This window comes from Nannospalax galili, unplaced genomic scaffold (assembly GCF_000622305.1).
Source record: "Nannospalax galili isolate Female #2095 unplaced genomic scaffold, S.galili_v1.0 scaffold1355, whole genome shotgun sequence".
NCBI lineage: Eukaryota > Metazoa > Chordata > Mammalia > Rodentia > Spalacidae > Nannospalax > Nannospalax galili.
Genome location: NW_008336026.1, coordinates 88,314 through 102,003, shown reverse-complemented (window position 1 = coordinate 102,003; position 13,690 = coordinate 88,314). Strand labels below are relative to the sequence as shown.

At 39.5% G+C, this 13,690-nt stretch overlaps 1 protein-coding gene across 1 annotated transcript in view; it reads right to left on the bottom strand.

The window, feature by feature from the left end:
* Positions 1 to 13,690, bottom strand: part of Muc19 (mucin 19, oligomeric) — a gene marked incomplete at its 3' end in the record, with an annotated part of 63,660 nt that overhangs the window by 22,142 nt on the left and 27,828 nt on the right. The window contains 9 exon segments of the mRNA XM_029562376.1: positions 519 to 611; positions 4,752 to 4,887; positions 7,026 to 7,149; positions 7,505 to 7,622; positions 8,287 to 8,517; positions 11,339 to 11,436; positions 12,107 to 12,167; positions 12,592 to 12,706; positions 13,229 to 13,388. Of these exon segments, the coding sequence (XP_029418236.1) occupies positions 519 to 611; positions 4,752 to 4,887; positions 7,026 to 7,149; positions 7,505 to 7,622; positions 8,287 to 8,517; positions 11,339 to 11,436; positions 12,107 to 12,167; positions 12,592 to 12,706; positions 13,229 to 13,388 (1,136 nt within the window).

Genomic DNA, 13,690 nt, shown 5'->3' with positions numbered 1-13,690 from the left:
TGGATTTTTTTTTTTTTTTTTGGCGTGGGTGCTGGGGATCTGAGGTCTTCATACTTGTATGGAAATCACTTTATCAACTGAGCCTCTCTGTTTCGCACCCAAATTTAAGTTTTATTGTGTGTGTTGTATGTATGTGTATATGTGGGGGGGGGGCTGTTTGTGAGGTGTCTGCAAAGGGCAGAGCAGGACATCAGGGGTCCTGCTCTATCTCTCCTTGACTTTTCCCAAAAAGACAGAGTCTCTCAGTGAACCTAGATCTCCCTGGTTTGGGGCTAGGCTGGCTGGTCAGCAAGCCCCAGGGATCCTCCAGTTTCTGACCTTCCTAGCCCTGGGGTTACAGTCATCCATAGTCTCAATTAGCTCTTAATTGGGTGCTGTGGATCTGAACTTGGGTCCTCAGATTTTTGCATCAAGCACTCTTACCCCTGAACCAATGTCTCAGCCCTCCCTAATTCTTAAGTTCTGAACTAATTGATCTAATTTTACTCTGACTTAACTTTAGGAAGTTAAATACTTACACAATTCAGGAGAAGTACAACACTCTTTAAGCATGATCCTGTCTGACCATTTGCACACGGACGAAGGTCAACACTAACAGACAAATCTTCATTCTGTAAAAAAGTGTATATTTTTTATTCCAGTATTTTTTCGTATGCTATTACCATGCAATTTATTCACAATGAGTATTTGAATTTTAATAGGCAGGTTTCTACATAGAATCTATTCAGAACAAAGAAACTCATTCCATCCCTGGTACAACCACAGGACCAGCCAAGCATATTACAAATGGTCGTAGTAGCTTGTGAAATCCACGTGCTCTAAAATTTGGGGACTTTTTTTTTTTGGTAATTGTCATGCCTTGTGGGGATTATCAGGAATTACAGAGCACAAAGCCTTTTAATCTGTGGATAGCCTGTAATAACTGCATAATTCCGAGTAAGAGGTCTTTAACTTGTAAACCAGCAATTTATAATGCCAAACTTCACACGCCTTCCAGTTCTAATTTCAAGGTCTGCGAATGGCTGGTCTAGAGGTAGCACACACTCCGTGTACTTTAGCAGATCTCGCTCTCTGTTTCCCCATCCTCAGCCCTCATGGTTTAAAACAGAAAGAGCATAAAAAGAAAACTAGATTATGTTTGGTAGACAATTAAAAAGCTTTATTTTTAAAAACATTTTCAGGAGCAGCAACTACATTTTGCAAACTTTAAGATATTAACCCACCTCTCCTTAATATTCCAAGATTTCATTCACCATCAATTCTTACCAGAAAGATAAGCACAATTCCTTTCTTCTTGTGTCTACGGAAGGCACAAGCTACAAAATAGAATAGTTCTTTTTATGAAATTCATTTTACTTAAAATGTTAGTATTAGGAATTTAAGTGTAAGCACAGTCATTATCATACTGGTTTCGTTGTATTATAATGACTAAAAATAAATGTAAAGGAATGACAATGAACGAGGAAGGTGTTTCTGGGAATGTGGGGGATCATATTTAGTGATGCACTACTCAGCACACGCACAGAAGAGCGGACTTTCCAGTGCACTAGGAGGTTGTGGGTAAATGGAGAGGGTTTTACTTGTCGGATTTTATTTCAGCAAGAAATTTCCTTTTTCTATAACAAAAATATTTTAATAAAATAACAAATACATTGTAGTTAATAATTGTGGGGACTCAGATTTGCTTTGCTTAGCAGGGGGCCTGCTGGCTTCGGGGCAGAGGGTCTGATCGGTGACAGAGTCAAACTCTGGGACCTATACATCCCAAGGAACTAGCAGTCACGTGGGAAATGGCAGCCACATACAAAGATTTAGGGTACAAAGAAACAGGACATTTAGTCTGTTACTTGGCACCAGAAGGATTCTTAAGCTTTTACTCAAGGTTATCAATGCTCATCCAGTAATTTATTGGCCACAGTGTTTTCTTTCTTGGAGCTAAAAGCATGGTGAACTTTTAGCTTTTAGCTCAGGAGTAAACCTTTAACCTGGCCTAATCTCTTAGCCAGGGATAGCTGAGTTATTTGTTCAGGACAAGGAGATGAGCTAAGGGTTGTTGACCAAGATGCTTTCCCACAGAGCAAGGAGCCTAAACTTTTCTCTTGCTGGCCTTTCCCACAGAGCAGGGAGCCTGCACTTTTATGAACAGGCTGCCTCCTCCTGCCAGCCCAACAGTGTTCTGCAAGGCAGGGATTATCAGAGCCACTGTTTTCACTGCCCCTCCCTTTTAGCAGAGAATGTAGCCTGGACCTATAAGTTTTAGGCTCACCTCACCCTAGGGCCTGGCATCCTGGTTTCCTACAGATAATGTACTATGAAAATATTCTATGATTCTCTGCACAGGTTTAAAGTTCTGCTTTCAAGTTTTCAGCAAGAATTTTCAAAGAGTGCAAATAATATAGTGTTGATAAGTAATGTTCTTGATGCCAATTGTGACAGAAAACAGGCACTGAAACATATAATCATCAACTGGAGGATTGTTTGTTTCTTTAAATAGTAACTCAGTATAAAAAGTGTGGTTTATGTCCTCCCTATCAGCTAGCTTTCATGATTCCAGAAAATCATCAACTATCTTACCCAGCTGTGAATCCTATGAGCTACAGTGGTGATCAGCCTGGAAAACATGGCCATTGGTTCAACAATGATATGAATGTCATGGGTAAAACCAATATCCTTCTAAGTGGATTTAAGACCCACTCCACAGGAAGGAGCACTTGCCTGGTCCTCTGAACCTGGTCCTCTAAACTTGTGCCCTGGGAGGTCGCACACACAGGTGAGAACCTACTGGTATTATTTTGCTAACTGGACATAGCATAAGTACCCATCTTTAGCCCACAAATCACTGCAGGTCTTATTCCTTATCAGAGAAGCTTCTTTTAGCAGTGAATGACAGTTAATACAGAGACTCAGAACTAATCAAAGGGCAGAGAATAAATGACCATACAATGTTCATCCCTAAACAGGACATCTACATCACGCTATTTCCTCATCAAAGCGTCAGGGAACATCGCAGAAGAGGGTCCAGAAAGTTGTAAGAGCCAGAAGTTGAGAAGGATTAATACAAAATGCTGTCTTCTGGACATGACAAAGCCATTGCACTCACAAAGTCGCAGCAATTAAGTGATGCCTGCATCAGAACTTCGCAGCCCACGTATACAGAGGAAGGTCATACAACAAAATCACAATACCAGGCAAGGGAAACCTCCCTTCGAGTTGTTATTGGACAAGAGAGTCCAAAAATCTCCCCAAATAATATCGGGTATGACCACAGCCCTTGATGGACTCCCAGAACTTGAAGGTTAGACCCTATTGCTGAAGACACCACACATTTTGGGCACAGGACTCAGGGCAATTGAGCTGAAAATGAGCTGGAAATCTCCTCCTGAAGATGAGCTCTCATAGTATCAGAAGATACTGTGCAAGCTGCCAAGGGAAAAAAACAATCAGTTGTCCTCCCCAGCTGTAAAGCCTACAAATCACAAAAATGACCAGCCCAGAAAATTATCACTTTTGGTACATTAGTGGCATTTTTATTGGGGGGTTAATTCACAGCTGTCTAATTAGACTTAAGACCCACTCAATAGGAGGGAATCTATGCATAGTACTGTTAACATAGCCAAGTACACGTGATTGGAGAGATCATAGACCATGGAAGAGCCTATTACTGCCACTTTCCTAGACCAATGTAATTTCTTTCAATATTCTAAATATGTATCCATATATTCACAGGTAAGTATAGCTCTAACCACTCATAAAAGGAACTCCTTTTTGCAATAGATGGAGACTATCCCAAAGTTCCACAACTGCTCAAAATGCAGAGAATAGGTGCCTAGGAGGTATCCATCCCTAAGTGATACATCTATGATGCAACATCTGCACAGGGCAGAAGAGGGGGTGGAAAGAATATAAGAACCAGAGGACAAGACATCTGCTGCTAACTAATGAAATCTCCACAGTATGGCAGCCTGACAAGATCTGCATAATGGAAATACCAGTTGACCATGTGACTGCTAATCTGTGTGTGGGAAATACACACACACACACACACACACACACACACACAAAGACCCACATATTATCAAGTTCATCAACATCTCAAAATGGAAGTGGGAGGGGCTCACAAGGCCCCACTCCTAGTTCAAGAGCTCTTGGCATTCGATGGCTGCTGGGAAAGAGTCAGTCTTCTTCAAGGTTATGGTCCCTGATAGGTTTCCCATGCTGCAGTGGGTGGCTGTACACTCATATGCATAAGAGTGGCAGTAACTGAAATCAACTGGTTACAAAAAGAAGAGGAAGAAGAGGAAGACAAGGAGGAGGAGAAAGAGGATGAGGAAGAGGAGGAAGAGGAGAGAGGATGGGGAGGAGGAGAGAGGATGGGGAGGAGAAGGAGGAGGAGGAGGAAGAGGAGGAGGAAGAGGAGGAGGAGGAGAGAGGATGGGGAGGAGAGGGAGGAGGAGAAGGAGGAAGAGGAGGAAAAGGAAGAAGAGGAGGAGGAGAAGGAGAAGGAGGAGAAGGAGGAGGAGGAGGAGGGAGAGGAAGAAGAGGAAGAGATGAAGATGACTTGGGAGTGAGAGGGAGACCTGGGAGGAATTGAAAGGGGTGAGTGTGGCATGGATATGATTTAAATACATTGTATACATATATGAAACCATCAAAGAATAAGTAAAATAAAATAATAAAGTATGCTTTAAATTGGTTGAGGAGTAGCTCAGTGTTTACACTAGTTTTCACAAATATTGCTGGCAATTACATACATGGATGGCCAAGAAGTGGCAGTTTCCAGGATGATTGAAATTATTATCATCAAAAGTGGTAAATAAGCTTCCTTCCGCTTTTCATCTTTCAGGACATAAAGCCTCAGTGCAGGACCACTTAGCTTCTTGGAAGGTGCTGTTAAATGCAATGATTATGTTAAAGCATTCATGAAGTCTTATCTATGGTGAACATAACACCACAACATTAAAATATCGCATCTTTAGCTAGAGCATTTGATTACGCTCTCTAGTTATTTTTTCCATCCAGAAACAGCTCTGATAAAATGTCTCATCAATGTTGATCTCCTGACAAATTAAAAAACTTCAGTTTGTTTGTCTAAAAATGATCATTTCTGCATGACTCAAATACACATAAAACAAACTGGACTTTGAGGTTTGTCTACATGAAATACATTGCATTATTAGTACTAAAACACCAGCTACAAGCTTCAATGTGAACTTAGCCTTTCCAGGGTAATGCAGAGGCAGACAGACAGTGTTTAAAGTGCACTATCTCTCACTGGTATCTACTATAAATATAAAGTACAGACAAATATTGAAGAATGGCTATGAAAGTATTATAGGATATTTCATAACTTTGTTTTATATTGCTTTTATGTTGGAATTATAATATTTTGGAATTATCAGGTTATATAAATTGTAAAAATTTCACCTTACAAAAAATTTTAAATATGTGAACCAAAAATGTTCAGTAATATATCTATACCACATTTGCGCTCACATTAAAGTGTTCTTAACACTGTTGTGGGAATTAAAACTTATAATTCAATGTATTAAAAACAAACCGTTTCACATTTTTAGAGAACATTTTATGTTTTAACTAATCAATGGATTTTTTCACTGAATTATTTCTCTACATACAAAGTTTGAATCTATTTGTAGGAAAGCCCTGTATCAATCTTGCAGAATTCGGAGTTTCAGAGAAAAACTATAAGTAGCTATGGGAAAATATCATTGGTGAGTAAATTTTTGCTGAACACAAATGAACTACCCAATTACAGAGAAGTAATCTACACACAGATTAAATATACTACCTTTACCAATGCTGTCATACATGAAATCGTTTGAAAAATGACGAGTTACTTCTGATCATGCAGTTCCTTACACATTCTTGGAAGACTTAGCACCACGGTTATAATCAAAGACTTGTAGTTTGCTTTGCTTTCTATTTGCATCTACAGTGAATAGTAGTTTATGGGGCGCGCAGGGCTCTCTGCATGCCCTGGAAGTGGCGGCGGGTCTTGTCGCGCACCGCGTCGCTGTCCGCTGCTGAGGTGCTGAGGGTCTCGCAGCGCGGCGGCTCTGCGCGCCTGTTGTGGCCAGCGGGTCCCACAGCGCGTCTGCTCCGCGTTGCTGGCTCTCTGCTTCTCTGCTGCTTCTCCACGTCTCGGTGGGTCTCTGCTCCCGAGGCTTGCCTGGCCGTGTTCCACCCTAATTTCACCTGTGCACTTCCTCAAGATGCGAAATCCACTGGCTGCTCGATCACATGGGAAGATGTGAGGCAGCTAAAGCTAGAATTCTGTGAGTCGATGATGGAAGGATGCTGCCCCCCGGGGAAACTGGATCGCAGGCAGTGAGAAACAGGACTCAGCTTAGTCCGTGTTACAGCTCTTTATTCAGTGACTCTGCTCTCACTCCAGTTCCTGCTCCAGTTCCCAATTATTGAGAGAAAACCAGGACATTTTATACCGTGGGGGTAGTGGTAAAAGCTTTAGCTGATAGGTACTTTGTGAGATACCCCATTTACATATGGAAGTGGGCTCCTGCCATGCTGCCAGACTGCCAGACTGCCTGAAAATCACACAGGAAAAGCTGGTAGTCCCAAAGCCGGAGGCCATGTTTATGGTAGGGCATTTGTGGCAGTCACTTAAAAAGATGAGTCAGGAAGATGCTGGGAAGGTACCTTGCTGAAAAAGGAGTCTTCTGCATATGAAACCGAGCTCATGGGCTGTCCAGACATGGAGAGACTACTACTTTACACAGCAGGGGTCCCCAACAGTAGTTGACTGTTCACACACTTTCTGTTAGCCAATCACATTATCTTTTAAAGGTATACAGAAAGCTCATATACTTGATCACTCTGTATTTGGTAATTTAAAATGCCTGACTAAAAGTGAAAAAAAAATGGGATGAGATTGTGATCTCTGAAAACTTCGTTTTAAGGGTGCATTTTGGGAAAATTTCAAATTAGATAAAATATTGTTATTATTTCAACAGCCAGCCATAAAATGTAAACAAAAAGTACCCACGTACCACTGGGAGCCAAGGGGGCCTTCTCGGATGTCCCCTGCCTGGTACGCTTGTCCATTAGATTCACAGGGACATTTCTCCTTTAATACACATTTTCCTTTATCTCGAATATTATCCAAGAGGTAACCTAGAATACATTATGTTAATCTGAAAATCATAGACGCATGAGTGAATTGTTCAGTATAATTGCAGCCACTTCCAAACTAGTTCTAACGAAATGCTGACATGCACTGAAAAGATAATTTCTAGCAAGCAGTTGTTGCTCATTTAAATTGACAGGAACCGGGCTGAAGCTCTTCAGAGCCTTTGTTACGGCTCCACAGTTCCAAGACTTATTAAGCCCAGCATAGCCTGTGGAATGGGGGAACCCTGAGGTACTGAGGTACAAAACCACGCATTAGCTTTCAAGTCTCTAGCATTTCTCCGTGTAGAAGCCCAGGAGGAGTGACCAGGAAGGGCTCCTTGTTGGGACCGGTGGTTACTTTCCGGGCAGGTGCAGCTGCTCATGCACTCGATGTCTTGAAAAGGAGCTACATTAGGACAAGTGGGAGGGTTGGAGGGTCCACATTCTTCGTAGATATGTTTTGCTGGACATTTAGGCTTTTCTGGAGATAGAAAAACATAGCAATGTAAAGCAGAGGAATATTAATGAGGTAAATATACCTTTCTAATGAGCTTTCTCAAACAGGAATCTTTATTCTGATGTTCAAATACAAGTTAATTTTTAAAGATATCTATAGAACTAAATGATGCTAATTTCCTGTGCATTATTTCATTAAGGGGTATTTAATTTAGAAGTGATGTAAATTATACAGAATTTAAATTAATCTCATGTTGAGTTTTATATTCTCTCATACAAAGATTAACCTTAACATAAGCTAGTCTACTCAATGAAGATCATATTTACATTTCACTAACCTTTTTTTTGGTCCTTCTGAGAAAGGGTCTCCCTATATCCCCAGCTGGCTTGTAACTCCCTGTGTAGACCAGGCTGGACTTGAACTCACAGAGATCTGCCTGTCTCTGCCTCCCAAGTGCTGGTACTAAAGGCATATGCCAGCACGGCCAAACTAATTCCACTAATCTTTTAAAATAAAATAATACTAAAGAGTATACTTTTTGACAAATCTTCAGTTAATTTTTATGTCATTTTCTTCCCCCTGTGCCTGTGATGTGACTTGCCTTGGTGCACTAAGATCTTAAAACCAAATAATGCAACAGGCAAATCACATCACAAAATTAGCCTCAATTTCCTCATAAACACTAGAAAAAAAAACCACCTAGCACAAACCACATCCAAATCATCTCGCCAGTGTTCAAAGATGCCAGGACCATCAGCAGTGCACAGGCGGGACAGCTCTGAGTAGGTGTTGCAGGCCAACATCTTGCCTTTGTTTCTGCAGTACTCATCAACGCAGAGTGCTTTGTACTCACTGGCCAGTGGGGAAACTTTTCCACATTTCTCAAAATAGGTTGCAGTCATTTTATTGCAGGACTATAAACAAAGCACAATGTCTCCTTAAAACATAGAACATGCAACAAGATGAATTTTAAGAAAAGATCATTTGTTTTGTTTGTTTTAACATTATAGTACATATTTTTTTTCCAGAACTGGGGCTTTTGTGTACTAACTGAAACTTAAAATCTTAAGAAATGTTGTCAGTAAAGTAACTCCTAACAGATGTGTCATTGCTGGCATTTCAGATCCCTGTGATAGCTTCAAACACAGCTGCAGTATTATCCAATATGAGTTAGTCAATCTGTCTGAATCCATTTCTTACAATGAAGTGAAGTTCAGAACTTGCAAACATGGAAGGGCTGTGAAGGGATTTGTTAGTGTCCGATACTGGCGTGTTAATTGTTGGAAAACCGTGATGCACAGAGGAGATAATGTGCCTTCAACTGTTAAACTGCTTATGTTTTATGAGTAAACAAGTGGTCATAAAATATAGCATCCTTTCTTGGTGGGAACAATGTGTGTTTGTCTTCTGACAGAACAAAATAAAGGCATGTATTGTCATGGCACCAAAAGTTTGATTTTCAATATATTTCAGTTACCATATAGTATTTTATATTTTAACAGTTTATTTTCAGAAAAACACAAAAGCTCCTGTTTAATGGATATGTAATTTGTACTAACTAGCAATGAAGACTGATGCCATCCTTCAAATAAAGTGTAAAATAAGGAAAATAGAATCAGCAAGGATTTTTTTTTTCATATATTACCCTTTGGAAAATTTCTCATAACTTTCTCAAAAGCTGTTTTTAAGCATGTAGACAGAATTATTCTGTGTAACTTTGCAAACACAAGGTCAAGAATGGCATTTCAAACAGGCTGTCCAGGTCAAAAGTCAGGGAACAGGATGCAGATGGTGGATGCCCAAGCTGTGAGAGGAAAGACAGTCCATGCCCGTCCAGTGACTGCAGTGAAGCATGGAGGATCACAGAAAACCAAAACATCACGTGAAGGAAGTTGGAATTGTTGTACTAATACAGAGTAAATACAGTGATGCTTTGGGAAAATCTTACCTGATCATCCACAGATAGACAGAATCAGAAAGCAAGCGACAGGATCATTGGAGAGAAAGCAGTTGTAGAAATCTAAGAGTGATGAGCAAGTGCTTAGAAGAAGATGGGGCCATCTAAGGGAAAGTAAGGATTCCATGGCTATATTCACCCAAGCATCATGTTTGTGACATGGACCAGCAGAGCAAAATACCGATCCCAGGATGAAATCCAAACATGTATAGCCAACTAATTTTCACAAAAGTATCAAAAGAACGTAACAAGGGAATATAGTCATTCCAATAAACGATGCTCTTCAAAAACAGGATTTTCACTTGTAAAAGAAATGATCTCACACTAGAAAAAAAAATCAAGTCAAAATGGATAAAAGATCTAACTACAATATCCAAAACTACAAGACCATAAAAGCAAATAGGGAAAAGCTCCCAGTCACTGACTTTTGGAATGACTTTTTGGATTTTACTCTAAAAACTTGGAACACCAATGTGAAAATAAATGTACTGCATCAAACCAAAAGGTTTCAGCACAGCAAAGAATTCAATTCAAATTTCAATTTTAAATCTAATTTTAAACAGCAGCCTGCAGATTGGGATAATATTTGAAGACCACGTCTGATAAAGGGTTGTCATCCAAAGTTTATTAAGAGCTCATAGAACTCAATAGTGGAGAAACAAATAACCCAATTAAACCATGGGCAAAAGCTTGAATAGATGTTCCCCAAGGCATTAATTATTATTAGGTAAATACAAACCAAAGCTACCCCATACACATTAGAATTTAGACTTTAGGGGCTAAAGAGACAGCTCAGTGATTAAGAGCACGGCTGTTCTTGTAGGGGACCCAGGTTTGGTTCCCAACACGCATATGGCTGCTAACAACAATCCATAACTTCAATTCCAGGGTATTCATCACCTTCTTCTGGCCTCCATGGGCATTGCACACACAGGTGCATTTACATACATGCAGGAAAATTGTTAATATGCATAAAATAAAAATAAATTAATAATGGTATTTTTAAAAGAATTTGACTTTAGATTTAGAATTCCAACTTTATTAACACAAAGTCAGAAAATAAACATTGTGGGCAGGATATGAAGAGGAAACTCATATGGGCCAGAAGGAATGTAAAATTGTAGCCACTACAAAAATAGGACTGTGACCCAGCCAAGCAAAGAAAATGAAATCAGCCTTCATAACGACACCTGCACTCTCATATTCAAACAGCATCATAGGATATGGAAACCACCTATGCATCCTTAGATATAAAAATGGATTGAGAACCTGTGGCTAGAATATTATTCATCTCTAAAGGAAAGAGCAAAAGCTTACAATTATCACAAAACATGTGAGCCTGGAAAATATTATGCTGAGGGAAATAATTTTAAAAATTTCATGATCTTATTTATATGAGGAATCTTAAAAAGTAACCCAATATGGAAAGATAGAAATGGTGGATATAAGTTGGGGGGAGAGGAAATAGGGTGACACATATCTGAGGATATAACATAGACATACACAGGATGAATAGATCCAGAGCACATGTACATCATGAAGACCATACTGTGCAGCTGTAGTGTGGAAGATATTCATGCCGAGTGACTACATTTTAACTCTTCTTGCCATAGCTACATCAACTATATGATGGATATGTTAGTTTCCCTCACTGTAGTCAACCCTTTATGTAATCCATAATGTCACATTAAATACCCTAAAACACACATTAAAATTCATTTAAAAATCCAGGGGTAATACTGCTGAAATTGCTACAAGATGGAATATAGACCTCCTACCTGGAATCCATCTTCACACACTTCAGTGTTCTTCCTAAGAGCACTGGGACAGTCACCAGGAATTTTACTATTGGCAATGTGCTCATTAATATCTTGACCTGAAAGTAAAAGCATTATTTCAGATGTTCATGTGTGTGTCCTTTGTTTTTTGGCAACATAGATATGTTTTGATTTTAATAGTTTCTCATCCTTTAGACATATCCACAATGCAACCTCTACTCCTAAGGCTCAGGGAACACAGGGAATGAGGGGAGGAAAGAATTTAAGAGCCAGAGGAACAAGACACCTGCTGCTAGTTAATGCCTTCTAGACACGACAGGGAAGCTCTTCATGGCGTAGTAGTCTAACAAGATCTGCACAATGAAAAAACCAGCTTAGATGCCAAGTTGGATGGGGAAAACGTCACAGGGTCCCACCTCAAGACGAAGAGCTACAGGCAAGCCACAGATACTGAGAGAGGGAGAATCAGTTTTCTCCAAGGACCAGCTCCCTGAGAGGTCATCTAATTGCAAGTGGGTAGCACTAAGTGGACTCTATATACATATACATACATATACATATATATGTAACAATAAAAGATGAGAAGAAATTGAGAGGAAGTCAGAGCATGGAATGAGCTGCTGGAGGACCAGGAGGGACAGAAATAATGCAAAGACAATACTCATGTATTCTCAAAAATAAAAGCTTAAAAAAAACTATCCAAATGTAAAAAATTATAATTTTTCTTTTGGAAAGCAATTTTCTTAGAAATATTCCATCAGATCTTACCTGGAGTGGTGTTGAAGTTTCCACAAAGACCACAAGTTTCATACTGGCTATGAAGAGTGAGCTTTAAGAATATGTTATATTTATAGTTTTATAAAAGATTGAAAATAATACAAAATAAAAATCCAAGCAAACTGCAGGTCAGGGACTCTTCCTGTCTTCCTATGTAAGCTGGTCACTTGGGAGTGTGCTATGGTGACTTTCTTTAAAAAGCTGTGACTAGAACTTTGGACAGATCTGATGCCACCTCTTACTGCATCCTTAGGCAGATATCTTTAACTTTCCTTCACATGAATTATCTGGTACATCATCAGCCATGTAATAACTTTATGTACTTCAAGATACTTTCACTATTAGATAATGCCTAGCACAGTCAGTGTATCAGGATGTGTCAACTAATCTTAGGTTATACTTCCCTTATGATGTGTGTATTTCTGTAACTAAAGTGAAAGAAGAGAAATTTAAAGGAAAATCGTGGATAGACGTACTGAGAGCTTCTTTTTGCCCCAAATTAAAGACAAGGTTCTTCTACGGATGTTCAAAACATTGTGTTCTCCTTGTTTCTTAATGTGAACCATTTTATTACTGTAAGGCATCTGTACCCTGAAAAATAAGAACAGCAAGTATATGTAAAAGTGAAAACAGTATTGCGATAACAAAGAATTTCTAGAACAAGTTTTGGAGAAATAAACAGGTCAAACTTTGAGTATCAGCAAAGATGATCCAGTAGTTTGAAATGTTCACAAGTATAATTTGCCTCAATTTCCTATTCTGGAAAGTATTCAAAGGTTATCCCTTCCAAATATATGAACTTCCACTTCTAAAAACAAATAGTCCATGAACTTTTATCTCTTCTATTTCTAATTTCCAAAGCTCCAAATACGTATTTAGCATTCAACAATGCAAAACGCGTTCTGGTAATGGCTCTGGGATCTGCACTGCACTGAGTGAGCACTAGTACTCATCTTGCAGCAGACCTACAGAGTGTGTTCCATCAGAGACAAGCATCTGAACAGGAAGAGGACGACCTGTTCCCCATCTAACACAATTTTTTGCTTGTTTGGTTTTTGGCTCATGCTGCCACGAATTACTCCACACACTCAGACAACACATTCTGCTGTTTACCTTTCTCCATTAACTAAAAGAGCATCGTCTGAAATAGAGATGTCAACATTGTCAATCAGAACTTTTATTTCCTCAATCTCACTGTCATTGTTCCTTTTGATCTCAATTTTGAAGTCTCCTCCTGAGTTGGCACAGTCATTCCCCAAGTGCCAATATATTGCTCCAATATGTCACCAGAATGTTATGTCTTCACAGTGTTCCCTTGTCACATCACAATCCTCAAATGTGACATCACAGTGCTCTATGGGGCCATCACAATGTTACAATATGACTTCACAATGTTATATTGTGACCTCAGAATGCTCCAATGTGACATCAAAATGCTTCAATGTGCCAACACTATCGCTCCATGTGAAATCAAAATGCTCTATGGTACCATCACAATGTTACAATATGACTTCACAATGATCCATTGTTACATCAGAATGCTCCAATGTGAAATCACAATGCTCCAATGTGCCA